This window comes from Stigmatopora argus, chromosome 15, assembly GCF_051989625.1.
Source record: "Stigmatopora argus isolate UIUO_Sarg chromosome 15, RoL_Sarg_1.0, whole genome shotgun sequence".
NCBI classification, from domain to species: Eukaryota; Metazoa; Chordata; class Actinopteri; order Syngnathiformes; family Syngnathidae; genus Stigmatopora; species Stigmatopora argus.
In genome coordinates, this window is record NC_135401.1 from 14,467,498 (window position 1) to 14,490,104 (window position 22,607).

A 22,607-nucleotide genomic window follows, 5' to 3' on the forward strand; every position below is an offset into this window, starting at 1 on the left:
ATATCTGGCCCTTTTACTTTTGGCATGGAGATGCCAAACTTTGGCATTTTAAACGTAGTTTCCTTACCATCTACACTGACATCTACTTCTGGTGTTTGAAACTCCACTTCAGGTAACTTTATTGACATTTCCCCTTCTGGAAGATCCATCTTAATGTCTCCCTCTTTGCTACTTTGCTTCTTTAATGAGAATTTGGGAAATGAGATTGCTGGTAGTTTAAATTTTGACGGAGATCCTTCAACACTGCCCTGTCCTTCAATTTTTGGAGCGTCAATTTCTGCTTGAGCTGATGGTAATTTCGCTTCAAATTTCGGGAGTTCAACTTCTCCTTCTGGAAGCTTGAACTCTCCATCTTTCTTCGATAAGCTTATGTCAATATCTGGCCCTTTTACTTTTGGCATGGAGATGCCAAACTTTGGCATTTTAAACGTAGTTTCCTTACCATCTACACTGACATCTACTTCTGGTGTTTGAAACTCCACTTCAGGTGACTTTATTGACATTTCCCCTTCTGGAAGATCCATCTTAATGTCTCCCTCTTTGCTACTTTGCTTCTTTAATGAGAATTTGGGGAATGAGATTGTTGGTAGTTTAAATTTTGACGGAGATCCTTCAACACTGCCTTGGCCTTCAATTTTTGGAGCTTCAATTTCTACTTGAGCTGATGGTAATTTCACTTCAAATTCCGGGAGTTCAACCTCTCCTTCTGGAAGCTTGAACTCTCCATCTTTCTTCGATAAGCTTATGTCAATATCTGGACCTTTTACTTTTGGCATGGAGATGCCAAACCTTGGCATTTTAAACGTATTTTCCTTACCATCTACACTGACATCTACTTCTGGTGATTGAAACTCCACTTCAGGTGACTTTATTGACATTTCCCCTTCTGGAAGATCCATCTTCATTTCTCCCTCTTTGCTACTTTGCTTCTTTAATGAGAATTTGGGAAATGAGATTGTTGGTAGTTTAAATTTTGACGGAGATCCTTCAACACTGCCCTGTCCTTCAATTTTTGAAGGGTCAATTTCTACTTGAGCTGATGGTAATTTCGCTTCAAATTTCGGGAGTTCAACTTCTCCTTCTGGAAGCTTGAACTCTCCATCTTTCTTCGATAAGCTTATGTCAATATCTGGCCCTTTTACTTTTGGCATGGAGATGCCAAACTTTGGCATTTTAAATGTAGTTTCCTTACCATCTACACTGACATCTACTTCTGGTGTTTGAAACTCCACTTCAGGTGACTTTATTGACATGTCCCCTTCTGGAAGATCCATCTTAATCTCTCCCTCTTTGCTACTTTGCTTCTTTAATGAGAATTTGGGAAATGAGATTGTTGGTAGTTTAAATTTTGACGGAGATCCTTCAACACTGCCTTGTCCTTCAATTTTTGGAGCGTCAATTTCTACTTGAGCTGATGGTAATTTCACTTCAAATTCTGGGAGTTCAACTTCTCCTTCTGGAAGCTTGATCTCTCCATCTTTCTTCGATAAGCTTATGTCAATATCTGGCCCTTTTACTTTTGGCATGGAGATGCCAAACTTTGGCATTTTAAACGTAGTTTCCTTACCATCTACACTGACATCTACTTCTGGTGTTTGAAACTCCACTTCAGGTGACTTTATTGACATGTCCCCTTCTGGAAGATCCATCTTAATTTCTCCCTCTTTGCTACTTTGCTTCTTTAATGAGAATTTGGGAAATGAGATTGTTGGTAGTTTAAATTTTGACGGAGATCCTTCAACACTGCCTTGGCCTTCAATTTTTGGAGCTTCAATTTCTACTTGAGCTGATGGTAATTTCACTTCAAATTCCGGGAGTTCAACCTCTCCTTCTGGAAGCTTGAACTCTCCATCTTTCTTCGATAAGCTTATGTCAATATCTGGACCTTTTACTTTTGGCATGGAGATGCCAAACCTTGGCATTTTAAACGTATTTTCCTTACCATCTACACTGACATCTACTTCTGGTGATTGAAACTCCACTTCAGGTGACTTTATTGACATTTCCCCTTCTGGAAGATCCATCTTCATTTCTCCCTCTTTGCTACTTTGCTTCTTTAATGAGAATTTGGGAAATGAGATTGTTGGTAGTTTAAATTTTGACGGAGATCCTTCAACACTGCCCTGTCCTTCAATTTTTGAAGGGTCAATTTCTACTTGAGCTGATGGTAATTTCGCTTCAAATTTCGGGAGTTCAACTTCTCCTTCTGGAAGCTTGAACTCTCCATCTTTCTTCGATAAGCTTATGTCAATATCTGGCCCTTTTACTTTTGGCATGGAGATGCCAAACTTTGGCATTTTAAATGTAGTTTCCTTACCATCTACACTGACATCTACTTCTGGTGTTTGAAACTCCACTTCAGGTGACTTTATTGACATGTCCCCTTCTGGAAGATCCATCTTAATCTCTCCCTCTTTGCTACTTTGCTTCTTTAATGAGAATTTGGGAAATGAGATTGTTGGTAGTTTAAATTTTGACGGAGATCCTTCAACACTGCCTTGTCCTTCAATTTTTGGAGCGTCAATTTCTACTTGAGCTGATGGTAATTTCACTTCAAATTCTGAGAGTTCAACTTCTCCTTCTGGAAGCTTGATCTCTCCATCTTTCTTCGATAAGCTTATGTCAATATCTGGCCCTTTTACTTTTGGCATGGAGATGCCAAACTTTGGCATTTTAAACGTAGTTTCCTTACCATCTACACTGACATCTACTTCTGGTGTTTGAAACTCCACTTCAGGTGACTTTATTGACATGTCCCCTTCTGGAAGATCCATCTTAATTTCTCCCTCTTTGCTACTTTGCTTCTTTAATGAGAATTTGGGAAATGAGATTGTTGGTAGTTTAAATTTTGACGGAGATCCTTCAACACTGCCTTGTCCTTCAATTTTTGGAGCTTCAATTTCTACTTGAGCTGATGGTAATTTCACTTCAAATTCTGGGAGTTCAACTTCTCCTTCTGGAAGCTTGATCTCTCCATCTTTCTTCGATAAGCTTATGTCAATATCTGGACCTTTTACTTTTGGCATGGAGATGCCAAACCTTGGCATTTTAAACGTATTTTCCTTACCATCTACACTGACATCTACTTCTGGTGATTGAAACTCCACTTCAGGTGACTTTATTGACATTTCCCCTTCTGGAAGATCCATCTTCATTTCTCCCTCTTTGCTACTTTGCTTCTTTAATGAGAATTTGGGAAATGAGATTGTTGGTAGTTTAAATTTTGACGGAGATCCTTCAACACTGCCTTGGCCTTCAATTTTTGGAGCTTCAATTTCTACTTGAGCTGATGGTAATTTCACTTCAAATTCCGGGAGTTCAACTTCTCCTTCTGGAAGCTTAAACTCTCCATCTTTCTTCGATAAGCTTATGTCAATATCGGGCCCTTTTACTTTTGGCATGGAGATGCCAAACTTTGGCATTTTAAACTTATGTTCCTTACCATCTATATCGACATCTACTTCTGGTGTGTGAAACTCCACATCAGGGGACTTTATTGTCATTTCCCCTTCTGGAAGATCTATCTCAATTTCTCCTTCTTTTCTACTTTGCTTACTTAATGATAATTTGGGAAATGAGATTGTTGGTAATTTAAATTTTGACGGAGATCCTTCAACACTACCCTGTCCTTCAATTTTTGGAGCGTCAATTTCTACTTGAGCTGATGGTAATTTCGCTTCAAATTTCGGGAGTTCAACTTCTCCTTCTGGAAGCTTGAACTCTCCATCTTTCTTCGATAAGCTTATGTCAATATCTGGCCCTTTTACTTTTGGCATGGAGATTCCAAACTTTGGCATTTTAAACTTATGTTCCTTACCATCTATATCAACATCTACTTTTGGTGTGTGAAACTCCACCTCAGGGGACTTTATTTTCATTTCCCCTTCTGGAAGATCTATCTCAATTTCTCCTTCTTTGCTACTTTGCTTCTTTAATGAGAATTTGGGAAATGAGATTGTTGGTAGTTTAAATTTTGACGGAGATCCTTCAACACTGCTTTGTCCTTCAATTTTTGGAGCTTCAATTTCTACTTGAGCTGATGGTGATTTCACTTCAAATTCTGGGAGTTCAACTTCCCCTTCTGGAAGCTTGAACTCTCTATCTTTCTTCGATAAGCTTATGTCAATATCTGGCCCTTTTACTTTTGGCATGGAGATTCCAAACTTTGGCATTTTAAACTTATGTTCCTTACCATCTATATCGACATCTACTTCTGGTGTGTGAAACTCCACATCAGTGGACTTTATTTTCATTTCACCTTCTGGAAGATCTAGCTCAATTTCTCCTTCTTTGCTACTTTGCTTCTTTAATGAGAATTTGGGAAATGAGATTGTTGGTAGTTTAAATTTTGACGGAGATCCTTCAACACTGCCTTGGCCTTCAATTTTTGGAGCTTCAATTTCTACTTGAGCTGATGGTAATTTCACTTCAAATTCCGGGAGTTCAACCTCTCCTTCTGGAAGCTTGAACTCTCCATCTTTCTTCGATAAGCTTATGTCAATATCTGGCCCTTTTACTTTTGGCATGGAGATGCCAAACTTTGGCATTTTAAACTTATGTTCCTTACCATCTATATCGACATCTACTTCTTGTGTGTGAAACTCCACTTCAGGGGACTTTATTTCCATTTCTCCTTCTGGAAGATCTATCTCAATTTCTCCTTCTTTTCTACTTTGCTTTTTTAATGATAATTTGGGAAATGAGATTGTTGGTAGTTTAAATTTTGACGGAGATCCTTCAACACTGCCTTGTCCTTCAATTTTTGGAGCTTCAATTTCTACTTGGGCTGATGGTAATTTCACTTCAAATTCCGGGAGTTCAACTTCTCCTTCTGGAAGCTTGAACTCTCCATCTTTTTTCGATAAGCTTATGTCAATATCTGGCCCTTTTACTTTTGGCATGGAGATTCCAAACTTTGGCATTTTAAACTTATGTTCCTTACCATCTATATCAACATCTACTTTTGGTGTGTGAAACTCCACCTCAGGGGACTTTATTTCCATTTCCCCTTCTGGAAGATCTATCTCAATTTCTCCTTCTTTGCTACTTTGCTTTTTTAATGATAATTTGGGAAATGAGATTGTTGGTAGTTTAAATTTTGACGGAGATCCTTCAACACTGCTTTGTCCTTCAATTTTTGGAGCTTCAATTTCTACTTGAGCTGATGGTGATTTCACTTCAAATTCTGGGAGTTTAACTTCCCCTTCTGGAAGCTTGAACTCTCTATCTTTCTTCGATAAGCTTATGTCAATATCTGGCCCTTTTACTTTTGGCATGGAGATTCCAAACTTTGGCATTTTAAACTTATGTTCCTTACCATCTATATCGACATCTACTTCTGGTGTGTGAAACTCCACATCAGTGGACTTTATTTTCATTTCACCTTCTGGAAGATCTAGCTCAATTTCTCCTTCTTTGCTACTTTGCTTCTTTAATGAGAATTTGGGAAATGCGATTGTTGGTAGTTTAAATTTTGACGGAGATCCTTCAACACTGCCCTGTCCTTCAATTTTTGGAGCTTCAATTTCTACTTGGGCTGATGGTAATTCCACTTCAAATTCTGGGAGTTCAACTTCTCCTTCTGGAAGCTTGAACTCTCCATCTTTCTTCGATAAGCTTATGTCAATATCTGGCCCTTTTACTTTTGGCATGGAGATTCCAAACTTTGGCATTTTAAACTTATGTTCCTTACCATCTATATCCACATCTACTTCTGGTGTGTGAAACGCCAAATCAGGGGACTTTATTGTCATTTCCCCTTCTGGAAGATCCATCTTAATTTCTCCCTCTTTGCTACTTTGCCTCTTTAATGAGAATTTGGGAAATGAGATTGTTGGTAGTTTAAATTTTGACGGAGATCCTTCAACACTGCCTTGGCCTTCAATTTTTGGAGCTTCAATTTCTACTTGAGCTGATGGTAATTTCACTTCAAATTCCGGGAGTTCAACTTCTCCTTCTGGAAGCTTGAACTCTCCATCTTTCTTCGATAAGCTTATGTCAATATCTGGCCCTTTTACTTTTGGCATGGAGATGCCAAACTTTGGCATTTTAAACTTATGTTCCTTACCATCTATATCGACATCTACTTCCGGTGTGTGAAACTCCACATCAGGGGACTTTATTGTCATTTCCCCTTCTGGAAGATCCATCTTAATTTCTCCCTCTTTGCTACTTTGCTTCTTTAATGAGAATTTGGGAAATGAGATTGTTGGTAGTTTAAATGTTGATGGAGAACCTTCAACACTGCCTTGTCCTTCAATTTTTGGAGCTTCAATTTCTACTTGGGCTGATGGTAATTTCACTTCAAATTCCGGGAGTTCAACTTCTCCTTCTGGAAGCTTGAACTCTCCATCTTTCTTCGATAAGCTTATGTCAATATCTGGCCCTTTTACTTTTGGCATGGAGATTCCAAACTTTGGCATTTTAAACTTATGTTCCTCACCATCTATATCGACATCTACTTCTTGTGTGTGAAACTCCACTTCAGGGGACTTTATTTCCATGTCTCCTTCTGGAAGATCTATCTCAAGTTCTCCTTCTTTTCTACTTTGCTTTTTTAATGATAATTTGGGAAATGAGATTGTTGGTAGTTTAAATTTTGACGGAGATCCTTCAACACTGCTTTGTCCTTCAATTTTTGGAGCTTCAATTTCTACTTGAGCTGATGGTGATTTCACTTCAAATTCCGGGAGTTCAACTTCCCCTTCTGGAAGCTTGAACTCTCCATCTTTCTTCGATAAGCTTATGTCAATATCTGGACCTTTTACTTTTGGCATGGAGATTCCAAACTTTGGCATTTTAAACTTATGTTCCTTACCATCTATATCGACATCTACTTCTGGTGTGTGAAACTCCACTTCAGGGGACTTTATTTCCATTTCTCCTTCTGGAAGCTCTAGCTCAATTTCTCCTTCTTTTCTACTTTGCTTTTTTAATGATAATTTGGGAAATGAGATTGTTGGTAGTTTAAATTTGGATGGAGATCCTTCAACACTGCCTTGTCCTTCAATTTTTGGAGCGTCAATTTCTACTTGGGCTGATGGTAGTTCCACTTCAAATTCCGGGAGTTTAACTTCTCCTTCTGGAAGCTTGAACTCTCCATCTTTTTTCGATAAGCTTATGTCAATATCTGGCCCTTTTACTTTTGGCATGGAGATTCCAAACTTTGGTATTTTAAACGTAGTTTCCTTACCATCTATATTGACATCTACTTCTGGTGTGTGAAACTCAACTTCAGGTGACTTTATTTTCATTTCCCCTTCTGGAAGATCTATCTCAATTTCTGCTTCTTTGCTACTTTGGTTACTTAATGAGAATTTAATATTCTCTGTTTCAATGTCAATTTCAGGGGATTTAATTTCCACAGTACCAATGCTTTCTTTTACTTTATCTTCAGATAGTTGAAATTCACCTTTGTATTCATCTGAATGTTTTTTTGAAATGCTGAAATCAAAACTTGGTCCTTTGACCTCCGGCATGGAGAAACCAAGAGTGGGTAACTTCAACTTTGTTCCTTTCTTGTCACGTTCGTTTTCAATTATCATCATCTCTATTGAAGGTCGATCTGTCTCAATGCTCGGTTGTTCAATGCTAACTGCTAAAACTTCCTCAAATGTGTCTGGTTTGAGATGTTTGTCTCCGTCAGGTACTTCTTTAGAAATACTAGGAGAAACCACCCCAAATTTCGGTACTTTGAATGTCGGTCTCCAATGTTTTTTGGGCGTTTCCCTTGCTGCAACATCAATTTTAGGAGTTTTAATATCTCCTTCTACCGATAGCTCTTTTGTTTCCTTACAAGGAATTTTGAAATCAACTTCGGCTTCTTGAAGTGTTACAGAATTTTTGGCTATATTAAAATCAATTTCTGGTCCTTTAATTTTTCGCATGGAGATGCCAAATTTTGGCATTTTGAACTTTCCCCCTTTATGATCAATTTCAGCATACAAAGGTTCAGTATCTACTTCAGGTACTTCAAACTTTGCCTTAGCAATCCCAATATTCACTTCTCTGCCATTTACTGGAAGGTTTTGGATTTTTTCTTTATGCCTTACATCAAATTTCAATGCTTGTAATTCAGGTTTTTCAATGACAATCTTTTTCCTTAAATCATCAATTTGACGAATGTGTGCATCCACTTTGGGAGTCTCTGCAATTTTAATATCAATATTTGTGTCCTTGAGATTGAAATCAACATCTTTCTTTAGTTCAGTTTTTGCATTTGCTGGACTTAAATCCACCTCTGAGGCTTCTGCGAGATGAGCCACTGGTTCCTGCCCTGACTTTTTCCCATCTGTGTCCTTTTTCAAAAAGTTGACCTTGGGTTGTGGACCAGTGATTTCCAGCACCGTAACATCAGACGGGAGCATCTTAAATTTTTGTTCTTTTGCTTCCCGTTCTGTGGGCGACGCAGAAATGTCAACTGCCTGCTTCTCTTCAGGAATATTTTTGTAAACACCTAATTTAGCATCAGGTGATTTGCCTTTTCCATCAGTTTTTGATTGGCCTAAATTAATATCTGGACCTCTTAATGTAGGCAGTGAGGATTCAATTCTTGGCTGTTGGAATGGGCTTGCTTCTCTATCAAGTTCCCACTCGACAGGTGATTCAGTGGAATCAATGTATTCAAATTCACCAGTACTTGTCATTATCACTGCAGATGTTTCAGCTTTATGTGTTTTGACATCTGATTCTTGTCTGAATATAGTTCTATCTCTTTTCACTTCATCCTCTTTTGGTCCAGAAATATTTGGTTTTGGTAAATACAGTCCAATGTCAGGGATTCTAAAGTCTGACTTTGAGAATGCCACACTTGGCAAAACTATGTTTGCCGTCGTTGATTTCTGGTCAGATTCACACTCCTGCGTTGTCTCTGGAGTTGTCTGATCCACCCAGGTTACATTTAGAACTTCCTCAGAAGATAAGTCATCTGACGTGACTTTTGGTAGGTTGAATGAAGTCTTGAACAATTCTGGAGTTGTAGTGTCCACTGCCTTACTGATTGGTGCTTGCTGTTTTGTTTTGCTCTCAACGACTTTAGTGGGTGTTTTGACTGATATTCTTTGGGCGTTGGCATCTATCACAGTGATCTCTTCAGGAATTAGTACTCCACACATATCGACCTTGGGTAATTTGTATCCAGGCAATTTTGAAACAGCCTCTTTCACACTGTCCATATCAATCGAGAGTTGAACCGTTTCTTGGAATATATCATGGGGTCCTTTGAGTTTGGTCCTTACAGACACATCCTCCATGCCAGGAATTTCAATGTCTTCGCGCTTGAGGGGGAGTGTTCTTTTCTTACTTTTGCCTTTAAGTGGAGATGTTTCTTCAATCTGGGTTGCATGCTCGGGGTGATCACCTTTGACAATGCTTTTTTCTGCCTTCTCTAAACTCGCACCAAGTGTTTTTAACCTTTTAGGTGATTTTGCTTTTGCTTCTTTCTTTTGTGATTTATCCTTACCTAAAATTTTCACTTTAAATTCAGACCTTTCTTTCTTTTTCTTCTTTCCATCTGGAGATAGTGGTCCTTTGGGGTTTTTTTTATCTGTCAGAGCTAGTGTTAGATCATTTGTTTTCAAAGCGCTGTCTTCAGCAATGACTTCCACTTTGTCTTCAGGAGCTAATGGTTTGGTCACTCGTGAGTCGGCTCCTTCTTCCAGTAGTATTTGCTCTGCACTGTGCAGTTCAGTCCTTCCTCCTACGGGGCTTTGAAAACCTTCGGGTGATAGCAGTTCGGCCGCTTCTTGTGTGCCTGTTGTTGGTGCGTCGGTGTCCTGATCTTCAGATGAACTAATGCGGCCTCTCTTTGTCAGAGATGGCAGCTTTATCTTATGACGTTTCTTGCTTTTGAGAGCATCCTGAGTCTTTATCGGAGACTCTGTGTCGCTTGTGGGAGGACTCAGCTCTAACTTTCTCTGCTCATCAGCCTCTGAGGAACTGTGAGACCTTGTAAAACGGGACTTCTTTCCTCTCCCTAAAGATGGAAACTTGGGCCAAGAAATGCGTGCATCACCTCGTCTTTTGGTCTTGCCATGTTCACGCATCTCTGGAGTGAAAGTTTCATCCTCCTGAGTGTTAATAAAATGTTAGTTTTGCCTCGAAAAAAAAGAAAACACAAAAATTCATATGATATAGTGTAACTTAAAAGTAATTACAGGGATGATGTCAGATTCACCAAGGGGCTCCGTCTCTGTGATGTGGGGTTTGCGTTTTAGGCAGAGCTTCACTTTGTAAGCCTGAGCGCGCTCCAGAATCTGAATGGCGTCCTGATATGAAACATTATCAAAATACACGGTGGCGCTCAGCAGCTGATCACCTGCATTTAGGGAGAACATTTTAGCGCCATATTTGTAGGCTAATACTCCTGAGCTAGTGTTGCTATGCATACCTTCTTTCAGCTGTAGACTTTTAGAGGCAGGTGACTCTGGTACTACTTCTTTTATGAAGATACCCTCTTTACCTCCTCCAGCATAGACAAGGCCTTCTGCACCACCATCTTTGGCCGTTTTCACTATCATCCCTGATTCTGGGCTATATGCTTCCTGTGAAATCACCACCATAGCTGGTTTGGGATGACTTGTACACTGTACTAACAATGAGAATTTGTCTGGAATTTTCTCACCTTCAGTTTGCTCATCTTTGAAGTTGAACGTCGATCAAACCCACAGCCAAAACTAGACTTTTTAGCTGTTTTTCCTTTTCCTTTCTTATTTTGTGTATCATCTTCCTACATCAAAAAGAACAAAACTATGAGCAAACATTGCCCACCGTAATTTGTTTCCTTAATTAAAATTTTCTATGTAGCTTGTTGTGCTAGATTGAGATAATTTATTTGGCCCAAGAATTATAAAGACAAAGAACTAAAGCAGCACATGAACCTAGGCAAGACCTAATTAGGGTGTAATCTCTATCGTATTCAACCCACAAGAAGAAATTCAGCTGGTCGTAGAGAAAATCTAATATTTACAAGAACATTTGTTGGCCAGTTTCCAGTCATGTGTTCCGTCTTTATCTATACCTCCTTGTCACTGTCGCTATATTTCTCCGTCTCTGGGTGTTCGTCGACAGGGGACGAACCCTGAGGCCGTGTTCTCTCGCCCTCGGCAAAATGGGGCGTCTCATCACATGCCTGCGGACAACACAACCGGGAGGCCTTGGTTTTAGTTTGTAGGACACTCATTTAATTTAATGTCCAAATGGATTGCATGTTTAATACTAATATAAATTCTATTCTCATATACATATACATACATATAGTAATACCTCGACAGACGAGCAATTTGAGATACGAGTAAAATTTCGGGAAAATATTTATCTTGAGATACGAGAAAAAAAATTATATACGAGCATACAGCGGACGCAAGAGGCTGCTCATAAGAACATCATGGGCACTGTCTCTCTCCCCGCAACTCCCTCGTGTAATGTCTCTACGAGCACTGGGCGGAGCGTTGCATTTTTTCAGTGTTTTTTTCCTGTTAGTCAGTGCGAATGGCGGAGCTTGTTCGGCTAATACAAGAGGAGTACTACTTCCCGGGCAAGTTGGCAAGTGGTCGTGCGTTATCCTATTGTGAGGACATTTGTGTGCATCATTTTGGGAATATTTTTAAGGGACGACAAAAGCAAACAACCCTCGATAGGTTGCATCTGAAAGTCACGGTGTAGGCGGGGCAAAGTGTAGAGTATACATACATACATATATATATATATATATATATCTATATATCTATATATATATATATAGATATAGATATATACATATATATATACATGTGTATATATATATATATATATATAATGTAATATATTTTACATTTATATATAAATGTAGGCATATACACCTCAGGAAATTTATATCCTGTCAGATTAACAGTATCCCAATTCTAGTCTAAACTATTCTGAGCCAACCTACGATACAAAGCATATCGAATTTCCAGGCACGATTTATAATTTTAAAAGCCTAAAAGCCAGACAATGCGTATAGTACATACATGGCATTAGTTGATTCGAGGGTGAATCAAAAATTTATGAGGGAGTGACTAGGGAGTAGCCGACCCGGCAGACGAGTGGTTAGTGTGTTGGCCTCAGCGTTCTGGGATCCCAGGTCGGTCCACACTCTGTGTAGTTTGCATGTTCTCCCCAGGCTTGTGTGGGTTTTCTCTGGGTACTTGGGTTCTCTCCCACAACCCAAAAACATGCAGTGTAGTCTGGTCTAAATTCCGCCTACTTCTGAGTTTGAGCATGAATGGTTGTCCGTCTCGTTGTACTGTGTGATTAGCTGGCCACCAATTCAGTGTGTCAAGTGGTTCAGAAAATGAATGAATAAATAACTAGGATGTATATTGTTGTGCGCTTTATTTTTATAAACACGGATGAGACAGACCTCTAGTATTGCCTCACTCTCGGCAGCGCCGCAACAACATACAACACAGTGTCTCTAACTCCATTGCTTCATAACTGCAGCATGTTACGTTCACAACCAGGGTGGGCAAACCGGTCCTCGGGGGCCGCTGTGGGTGCAGGATTTTGTTCCAACCGATGCAGCACAGACACTTTGACCAATGTGATTTCTGCAGAAAACAAACACCTGACTGCAATCTACTGATTGCACTTGTAGGATACCAGAGTGGTGAAAAGGTGTCCTCTTCCTGGGTTGGAATGAAAACCTGCACCCACCGCGGCCCTTTGTGGAATAGTTTGCCCACCCCTGCCATAGATCTATGCACACAGCATGTAGTAAGTAACATTCACAGGTGTAACTGTTCAACACCCTTAACACTATATGAGTTTGCCTGAGCACAGTACTTAGATTAGATTAGATTAGAACTTTATTTCATCCCGTATTCGGGAAATTTCTTGGTTGCAGTAGCAAGTCAGACACAAGACACACAAGAGATTGTAGACCTAGGTAAATTAGGAATAATATATTTCTTGCGGGGATCAAGTCAGCAGGGTGACAGTCCCAGAGCTAGAATTGCCTTCCTTTTTATCTCTACTCTAGTGAAATCTCCAGTTTATTAAGACTCACCGAGCAGTCCTCTGAGCCCAGGTCTGGTGCTCTCAGCCTGCGGCCAGCTCCTGTTAACAGAAACACAACACAATATAAACAGAAGCATTCTGTTTTCTCAATCATTTCCACTTCTCATCCTGAAGTCTATTGTGTTGACACTTTGTAGAGTTCTTCTTCCTGGCAACAATTTGACCCGGGGGCTATCGCCAAGTTCTGTTAAGTGATCCTCTTTATTGATCCTTACATGAGACACATTTCTAAAAGGGGAAACTCTGGCTACAAATCCATTTGCTTGCTGGTTGTGAGTCAGTAGCCCTGATAGCCTTTCCTTTGGTTTTATTTACGCAGGTCATTTGAGTGAACATTTCAGCAATGTTTTGTTTGGCCACTGGATCTGGTCTCTTACAAAACACTGCAGTTTACATTGACAGTTCATTTTAAACAGTCTTGTTTTTCCTTCAAAAAATGCATTTTGAAGCCTGGTTCATATTTAGTCTACGCGGTGATATAAATGCCGCTCTGTACGAGGGATGGCTTTTTTCACACAATCATAGGTCCTCATCTTTGCAAAAAAAATACTTACGAGGGAGCAGGGTATGAATTGTCAAGTGCGTTTCTGGAATTTTTCTGCCAACTCTTGAGCTTTTCGTCATGCTGGAATTCGTTTTTAGCAAGTTTTATAGCTTGAGGTTGATTGTAACCTACTAGCGGACCTTTAAAGGTTTCTTGGATTCCATTATTTTTGTTAGGGTTCCATTTTTGGAGAGGGGATTGTTTTGATTCATATATTTTCTTTTTTTTCCTCTGTGTGGCTTGTCACTGTGATTTCCCTTTGGTTTCACCTGCTGTTGCCTGCCCCTTGTGTTTCTCCCTATTCACTGCATTTCGTGTCACCCACCTGTTCCTTATTGTCTCGTTAAACCCTGTCTGTATATTTAACCAATTAGTCTTTTTGTGCCTGTTGTCAGATGGGACTCACACACCCTCACTTCTGTGTCGACACACCTATGTTACAGTGCTTCCTTGTGCTCTGTCTTCCAGTGTTCCCATACCCTGTAACTTTGCACTTTTGTTTGTTCCTTGATACATTTCTCAAGGATTATTGTCTTGAAATGTTCTAATATTGCAGAATTGAAATAATTCTGCGCAGAAGAGTGGGCCAAAATTCCTCCAAAGCATTGTGAAGGACTCATCACAAATGATCGTAAACGCTTGATTTCAGTTATTGGTGGCAAAGGTGGCCCAACCTGTTATTCGGTTCAGGCGCCAACTACGTTTTCACCGAGAGCCAGACAAGTTTATAATTTTATCTGCTTTGGTAAATATTTAGAAACTGCATTTTCTATTTTGTTGGGTTGTCTCTGTGTCATACTAAAATTGGTTTGATGATCTGAAACCTTTTTGTGTGATGAATATGCAAAAAACACAGAAATCAGTAAAGGGGCAAATAGTTTTTTACGCTACTGTATACTGTTCAAATCTATGTATTTTATTCTCATTGATCAATATTTTAAAAAAGACAAGTGACCCTTTCTGTAGCCCCGCGACCAAGTGGTTAGCGCTTCAGCCTCTCAGGTTTGATCCAAGGTTGGTCCTCACTGTGTGGAGTTTGCATGTTCTCCCCAGGCTTGTGTGAGTTTTCTCCGTGTACTGTGGTTTCCTCCCATATCTCCAAAACATGCATGGTAGGCTGGTTTAACACTCTAATTTGCTCTTAGTTATTAGTGTGAATGGTTGTCCGTCTCCTTGTACCCTGCGATTGGTTGGACACCGATTTAGGGTGTCCCCAGCAACCCCTGCAAAATTTGTGAGGACAAGCAGTATGGAAAATGAATAAAAGAATGAAAAAGAAAAGGAGAGAAATATACTTATTGTCTAAATTATGTTTTAGTGAAATTCTGTTGTTGTGGTTTACCTAGCATAATTTACAGCAATTGAATAGAATTGTGGCTTTCATGTTGAAAAAAGGTTCAAACAAGTATTAGCATAATCCTGTTAAAAGAAAACATTTAAACTCACAACTATATTTTACAAGCAAAAGATTATTCACTTCTTCACCGGTCCCACCTGCTTGGGTGAGGTTGTTATTGCGTGTGTTTTGGTAATCTATTTGTGTAAGGAGAAGCACAGTGGCTAATCCACACAATAAAGGGTGAAAGTGGAAAAGTCACGACAGAAAAAAAAGTGTTTCGGAAAGCACCTGTAAACCTGCTGGTGGAAATTCTTCCGAAAATGACGTTTGTAAATGACTTGGAAAGGCGTTCTACCTTATGACTAAATTGAGTCAGCGGGCCCAGCAACATCGTGTCTCGCTGAGTCTTCACGTCACGACAGAAAAAAAGTGTTCCGGGGAGCACCTGTAAACTTGCTGGCGGAAATTCTTCCAAAAATGCCGTTTGTAAATGACGTGGAAAGGCGTCCTACCTTACGACCAAATTCATACATCAACTCTGCTTTCAGCATTAACAAATAAACAATTGAGTTTACACACTTAGAGAAAGTGAAGAAATTTATTCTATTAGGATCTGACAGCCGTTTCTGGCCACCATAACAAAAAAATCAACTCTCTACGATGCATGGTTTGGACAAACGTAGTGAGAGAATCTTAACATACCCCCCCCCCCCACACACACACATCCATCCATAAATCATGCTTTATAAGGATTATAGATAAAGATTGTATGTAGCAGGAGGGTGGCCAGGCGGATGAGTGGTCAGTGCATCGGCCTGACAATTCTGGGGTCACGGGTTGGATCCCAGGTTTGTCCTACTGTGTGGAGATTGCATGTTCTCACTGGGCTTGCATGGGTTTTCCCCGGATACTCTGGTTTCCCCTCTCATTCCAAAAACATGCATGGTAGGCTAGTTGAACGCTCTAAACGCCCCTAGGTATGAGTGTGAGCGTGAATGGTTATCTGTCTCCTCGTCCCCTGCGATTGGCTGGCCACCAATTCACCGCCTGGTGCCCGGGGAGTCAGTGGGGACAGGCTGCAACAGCCCCGCAACCCTTGTGATGATAAGCAGTTCAGAAAATGAATTAATGACTAAATTAATTTATTTAAGGTGGCCCAGTGGCTTGAGTGGTTAGCACGTCAGCCTCACGGCTCTGGGGTCCTGGGTTCAACTCCAGATCGGTCCGCGTGTGAAGTTTGAATGTTCTCCCTGGACCAGCATGGGATTTCTCTGGGTACTCAGGTACCCAGCACCCCCCACGACCCTAGTGAGGATAAAGCGGTTCAGAAAATGAATGTATGAATGAATTAATTTATTTGTTTAGCGGCCCGGTGCCGAGTGGTTAGTGCATCAGAGTTAGAGTTCTGGGGCCGAGGATTTGGACCCAGGTGGGTCCTCACTGTGTGGAGTTGCCCTTCGGTTTTCCCCCGGTACTCCGGTGTCCTCTCACATTCCAAAAACATGCATGGTAAGCTGATTGTGCAATCTAAATTTCCCCTAGGTATGAGCGTGAGCGTGAATTATTGTCTGTCCCCTTGTACCCTGGGATTGGTTTGCCACCGATTCAGGGTGTCCGCCGCCTGGTGCGGGTAGTTGGCCGGGATAGTTTCCAGCACCCCCTGCCTTTTTTGTTTTATTTTTGTTTTAAAGTAAAAATATGATAAGGAAAAAAGACGACTTATTCTCTGAATCATCTGTTTTTTTGCCATTGATGGTGGTAGATGTCCAAACCATTTGGACTTGGAAGGCATCGACGGAACAATCACTGCAAGCCCCTCCCAGGCCAAATGGTTTGGACATCTCTCGCCGTCATTGGCAGCTGATATGTTAAATAGGTGTTTTATTGATGCAGTAATTTATTAAACAGCCAGATATATGTATATAAAAGCAGCATTTTGTCAGTTTGAAGTTATGCAAGCTCTGATCTGCTGCAGAAACAGATGCGGGTGTGGCTCCTCTTCCTTAAGGTTCTTGTATCTTTTGATGCCAGTGATAATGTCTACCAAAAACAAACTTTAAAAAGTTTAGAAAATTGTGTCCCGACTAATTTTATGGCATAACTGGAACAAAGTCATGGGTAAGTCATATAGCTGGCCACTTGTACTTGCACACAAGGTCCTTTCACCGCAATGTAGTGCGTATTCTAATCAGATTTCCGACAAAAAAAAATTAGATTCGAACCTCGTGCTCTCAATATGCTGTTTTCTCATCCACTGGAATAAGAAATTGGAGCTAGTTAGTCAACATCATCTTTAAATCACCAACTGTCCTTGGAAATTGACCTCATCGCCATTATAATCTTAATTACAGAAAAATATAAAATATTTGATAAATGCCGTTACTTCTGCTTTAATAGACTTTTTAAAAAGCGGTAGATGTTAATTATTTAATTAATTAAAATACAATTCTGTAACCCTCTCTGTTGGCAGAAAATCAGCAGATAAATCAAATTCTTTTTTTGACCACCCAGTATTACATTGCAGTTTTGGAAATGTTCTTAACTCATCTGGTGTCCACTGACTGTGATAGAAGTCCAATCCATTTTGGGCCGCACTTCCTCAGATGTTTTATAAAAAAAATATTAAGAATTTTTTTAAATGAAAATTTGGAAGTATTTTTTGTTTCTCTTTTATTGAAAAAATACAAGTCTTTTCAGTTTTTCAAACTTTTTTTTAATTAAAAAATGTAAATAAATAAATTAAAAAAGGAAAAAATATTGAAATGTTTCCTTATATCCTACATATTTAATGTTTATTTTTTTATTATATTTTATAATAAAAATAATTCAATTAAAAAACTAAAAAATAAGGAAAATATTTCAGGGCTAACTTTACGACCTCATTTGGGGTGGCTCTGGCTCTGCCCATCTACAGTGCATTAACCACAGGATGAAACGCAGCTCACTACAATTTCAGAATAGAATACAGGATGCTACAAGAGGATGTTTGAATTTTTAAGATTTCGCATTTCTTAATGGGAAATTTCTTTTGTATATAGAGAACATTTTCCCATGGAGGGTTTTCATAAACCTATCTGTGGATAAATATGTCATCACATCAATTTATTTAGGGCGGCCCGGCGACTGAGTGGTTAGCGCGTTGGTCTCACAGTTCTGGGGTACTTGGTTCAAATCTAGGTTGGTCCACCTGTGTTGAGATTCCATGTTCTCCCTGGGCCTGCATGGCTTTTCTCTGGATACTCTGGTTTCTGCCCACATCTCAAAAACATGCATTATAGGCTGGCTCTAAATTGCCCCTAGGAATGAGTGTGAGCATGAATGGTTGTCCGTCTCCTTGTGCCCTGGGATTGGCTGACCACCGATTCAGGGTGTTCCCTGCCTGGTGCCCATATTTAGCTGGAATAGGCTCCTGCAACCCTATCTTTAGTTAAGCAGTTCAGAAAATAAATGAATAAGTTTATTTGCATTTTAACGACTGTCTTTTTGGGGTAAAGCAGACAATAAACATTACAACAAAACAAATCAATTATTCACACATTTGGATAATTTGGAACAAAAGTCTCAAGGTCAACTTTGTCATCTGAAATTTCTGAGTCTTCTATGTTTTAATTTACATCTTATTGTTAATTAAACAAAAAAGGGGAAAAAAAAATATTTCAATTATTTTTACAAACATTTTATTTAGAGTTCTAAAAAGAAAAGTGCAAACACTTGTGTTCTATTTTAATTTTTGTTATTGATTAAAATAATTTTTAAAATCCAACTTTGGCGGCCCGGTGGCGCGAGTGGTTAGTGCATCGTCCTTGCAGCTCTGGGGTCCTGGGTTCAAATCCAGGTCATGTCCACCTGTGTGGAGTTTGCATGTTCCCCCTCAGCCTTTGTGGGTTTCCCCCGGGTACTCCGGTTGCCTCCAACATTCCACAAACATGCATGGTAGGCTGATTGGACACTCTAAATTTCCCCTGAGTGAATGGTTGTCAGTCTCTCCGATTGGCTGGCCACTGATTCAGGGTGTCCCCTGCCTCTGGCCTAGAGTCAGCTGGGGTAGGCTCCAGCACCCCCTGTGACCCTAATAAGGATAAAGCAGTTCAGAAAATGAGATGAGATGAAAAAAAATCTACTTTCTAATAGTTTTTTTTATTTTATTCATTTGAAATAAAAAAAAAATGAGATGCATTTTTTGTTTAAAAAAATAATTTGTGCAATTATCCTTTGGGTTTAGTTTATGATGAAAACAGTGGATTATTATTATAATGTATGGAATGTATGTGATGAAAACCTGCTTCAATAATATTCATAGACCAACGTCGACCACACCAATAAATTATGTGAGTTTTATATTAATGAACTTATGACAAAACTTATCAGTGAATCGTCTATTCAAATAATTGTTTGTGACAGCTCTACAGAAAACAGCCACTGCATCGAATGCCCCATGGCCGCCACAAAAAGGAGGCACCTCTTTGCAGCAGCAACAGCCGCCGCCGATGATGACATCGCTGCAGACGACACACCCAACCGGCCCTCTGCTTACTGCAGGTCAGCATCAGCACCTCTCCCACGATCACAAATATACGCACGTCACATAATCTGCCACTGAGTCAGCATGTTGCTCAGCCCAACAACCATCCTTTTTCCTAAACTGCCTAAATGGCCATTGGACTCAACACAGAAGTGATTGGAAAATAGATTACATTTATGCATTTTACTATTGTCCACTCATGTAAAGAAAGCATTTGCTGTAAATAAATGCTTGTTAGATCAGTTTAACTGAAGCATGGTGGCATATTTTTCTGCAGAACCAACGAGTCCACTTAACAAAAAAATAGAAGAAAAAAATGAGGATGGGATTTGAGTTTGGCACCATTCCATCTCATGACCACCAAGCTACCCAAAATGTGAAAGTACACGAGGATATAGTATATAGAAAAACAATGGAAGAGTTGCCTGCCAATCACAGAAAACATATTGACAAATAAACTATGGACAATCCTCCATGGGTGTCAAACTCATAGATATCACATTTGTAAGGGACGACATCTAAAGGCGGAGTCTGAAGCGTATGTAAGTGGGTGCCATCTTGTTTTAGAGCACATATCAGACTGCCTCGACTCTACTGCAACGTACTCTTATTATAGTTATATATCTTTTTACTGTGTGTGTATGTGCAGTAATTTTAGTGGTCTTCCCAAACCAAGGTATTTGAAAATTTTGTTGGAAAGTGAGCAATCTTTAGCTATTTACAAGTAGCCACTCCCATAGATATCCGACAATAGAGAACATGCAATGCATAAAGACTCGGCAGCGTTAAAATATGCTGCTTGAACCAGTGGACTTCTGAGCAGGCCTCTATTGCTCTGAACCTAAGGTGAGTAATTTTCTCCCCTGAAATACTATTAACTAGGCAAAATCTTGACATATTTCCACACAATTTGGTTTCGAACAAACTATAATAATGTGGATACAATTCCGGATGGATGTTGTAAAATTTGTATAGTTCTTTTTAAGTTTGCAGTTAATTTACTGCATCTCTGACATTTATGAAAAACCAAGCACAAGCTATTTTAAAGCACACTCTCCATTGACTATAAGGTTGTTTATTGAATAGCTCTGATGCAAAATGCCCAACAGATGACGACATCTGTCCATCTGGAATAATAAATACATATGATGTCTATGGTCAAACTAAACAGCATGTAAATTTTAGAGTAACTCATTGAGATTAAAATTGAATCTCATTGAAAATAGTTCAGACTAGAAATTGGTGAAACAATGCTGGTAAAAAATCAAAGAAAAATTACTTATTTTCTTTGAATATATTCTGTTGAATTGAAAAGTAATTAATTAGACAAGAAATGTGAAATAAAAACATTCGATTTGTTTAGTAAATCACCAAAACTGACATGATAGCTGCATCTTGCATGGAAGTCAAGTTTGACATCTATATGAGACAACTCACTGGTAGCCATTGACAGCCATCAACGTCCTATGAATTTGGATTGGGAGGGCTGAAAACAATGGAAGGATCGTTGCCAGACTTTCCTAGTCTAAATGGATTGGACTTCTCTAATTGTTAATCATTCCCAGACATAATCATTCATTGCCAACCCACCGTTTGGAACATTTACAAGCTTCAACAGCCCATATTAGAATAAAAGATGTTCACCTGTACCAGATGGCGCGCCATGCCAGTTAGGGAAAGCCAGGTGGAAACAGTCGCACATGATGGCGGCAGTGCCAGTGGACACGACGAGGTCTCGATGCGAGCGAGAGCGCTGGCTGGCAAGCGGAGACTGTCTTGCCCCGTAAACACGGCAGCCCTCCCGCACCGCACGGCTGGATAACTTGGTTAGGGGAGGAGTCGCATCCGCTGTCGCCCCCTCCCTTCGTTCATTTTCTTAGCCCTGCTATTCCTCCTCCTCATCGCTCATTGATCGCTCTCCTCGGACAAGGACGTTCAGTTTATGGCTCTGGCTCTGATAGGATGTGCGATTTCTTCTAGTTCTTAGTGTACATAGTATTTCTCTCAAAGTGGATGTTGGTGTGTCAAATTTTGAGAATGTTTTTGCAAAGCTTTTGATATAGAAAATTATATATATTTTTCCATTCACGCTATTCCAACTTAAAACATTCAAAAAAATACGCACCACTGACTCTCTTTTGGTCACATTTACGGCTGCAGCTAAAAGAAGTTTTTTGGACAAAAAAATCCCATTAATTTCCAATGGCTACTATTTGAATTGGCTAATTGTCCTTACTGTTGTTGTCAAAGTGTTAGGGTCAATAGGACCCAACTTTCAGATGTAAAGGAAATTATAAATACCCCACAATCACCCAAGTAATAACCCAATATCAATAGGAAGTGATCCTAATGCGCACAAAGTGACCTGGGAATTTCGTCAAAATTTCAAAAAGACAAAAAAATTACCCAAAATGTATATGGGAAGACCAAAAATGTCCCCAAAATAACCAGGATGCAAACCCACTGGAGTTTATTGACCAGCAGATCAATACATCCCAATGCAATTTCTCCTGAAAGTGCATCAGTAATACAGGGGTGTCAAAAGTTTCAGTACACAAGCAGGAAAAATAATGTGCGTGTTCACGGCTGTGACAGTGAGTTGCCATCTATCCTTCTTTTCTCCCCAACACAGAGTGCGTAATCTCGTCCGAGCTACAGTTTCACTCAAAAAAGAGTTTTGAAAGACCCTTTTCTGCTGTCCATAAGCCTGATTCAGCAGAGAAGCCCAGATTTCTCTCTCCCCATGCATCTCATGCAGCTCTTCTGGGATGACCCAAGGCCATCTTATCCTGGGTTGGCTTCTTCCCAGTGGACCGTGCCCGGAACAATATAAAAAAATATTTTTTTAAAATCAAATCAAAAGCCTTTATTGTCATCATACACAGCTGCGTATAACGAAATTGGTGGTGCTACTCCACAAAGTGTGTTTTCACAGTAAATAAGTCATATAAAAATATAAAAAGTCACGTCCTTGCAAAGTAAATTCTAAAATATTGCACAGTGCTCAGTGTAATGGAGGGCGTTGTCCAGGAGGCATCCTAATCAAATGGCTGAGCCACCTATCTGGCTCCTCTTGAAGCAGATGAGCAGTGGCTTTACTCCAAGTCCCTCTTGCATGATTGAGCTTCTCGCCATATGTCTAAGGGAGAGCCTGGACACCCAAACTT

At 39.7% G+C, this 22,607-nt stretch overlaps 2 protein-coding genes across 2 annotated transcripts; both read right to left on the minus strand.

Annotated features, from left to right (window-relative positions):
- Window positions 1-1,027: 1,027 nt before the first annotated feature.
- Window positions 1,028-3,503, minus strand: LOC144090123 (uncharacterized). Its single transcript, XM_077621442.1, has 2 exons — window positions 1,193-3,503; window positions 1,028-1,116 (listed from the first exon to the last, which is right to left on the minus strand). The coding sequence occupies exons 1-2, from the start codon at window positions 3,501-3,503 to the stop codon at window positions 1,028-1,030; spliced, it is 2,400 nt and encodes a 799-aa protein (XP_077477568.1).
- Window positions 3,504-7,027: 3,524 nt separating this feature from the next.
- Window positions 7,028-21,211, minus strand: LOC144090127 (uncharacterized). Its single transcript, XM_077621445.1, has 8 exons — window positions 21,085-21,211; window positions 13,025-13,074; window positions 11,018-11,128; window positions 10,622-10,726; window positions 10,388-10,541; window positions 10,155-10,315; window positions 7,193-10,067; window positions 7,028-7,116 (listed from the first exon to the last, which is right to left on the minus strand). The coding sequence occupies exons 1-8, from the start codon at window positions 21,140-21,142 to the stop codon at window positions 7,028-7,030; spliced, it is 3,603 nt and encodes a 1,200-aa protein (XP_077477571.1). The 5' UTR covers window positions 21,143-21,211.
- Window positions 21,212-22,607: the final 1,396 nt, after the last annotated feature.

What these genes read in the sequence shown, in the direction of transcription:
- LOC144090123 (XM_077621442.1), bottom strand. Translation starts at nt 3,503, where the DNA reads ATGACAATAAAGTCCCCTGATGTGGAGTTTCACACACCAGAAGTAGAT. An exon ending in AGTAGATGTCAGTGTAGATG is followed by an intron (nt 1,117 to 1,192) that starts GTAAGGAAACTA and finishes TATTGACATAAG; the next exon opens with CTTATCGAAGAAAGATGGAG.
- LOC144090127 (XM_077621445.1), bottom strand. Translation starts at nt 21,142, where the DNA reads ATGTGCGACTGTTTCCACCTGGCTTTCCCTAACTGGCATGGCGCGCCA. An exon ending in TGGGCTCAGAGGACTGCTCG is followed by an intron (nt 11,129 to 13,024) that starts GTGAGTCTTAAT and finishes TGTTGTCCGCAG; the next exon opens with GCATGTGATGAGACGCCCCA. An exon ending in CAAAGATGAGCAAACTGAAG is followed by an intron (nt 10,542 to 10,621) that starts GTGAGAAAATTC and finishes GTGATTTCACAG; the next exon opens with GAAGCATATAGCCCAGAATC.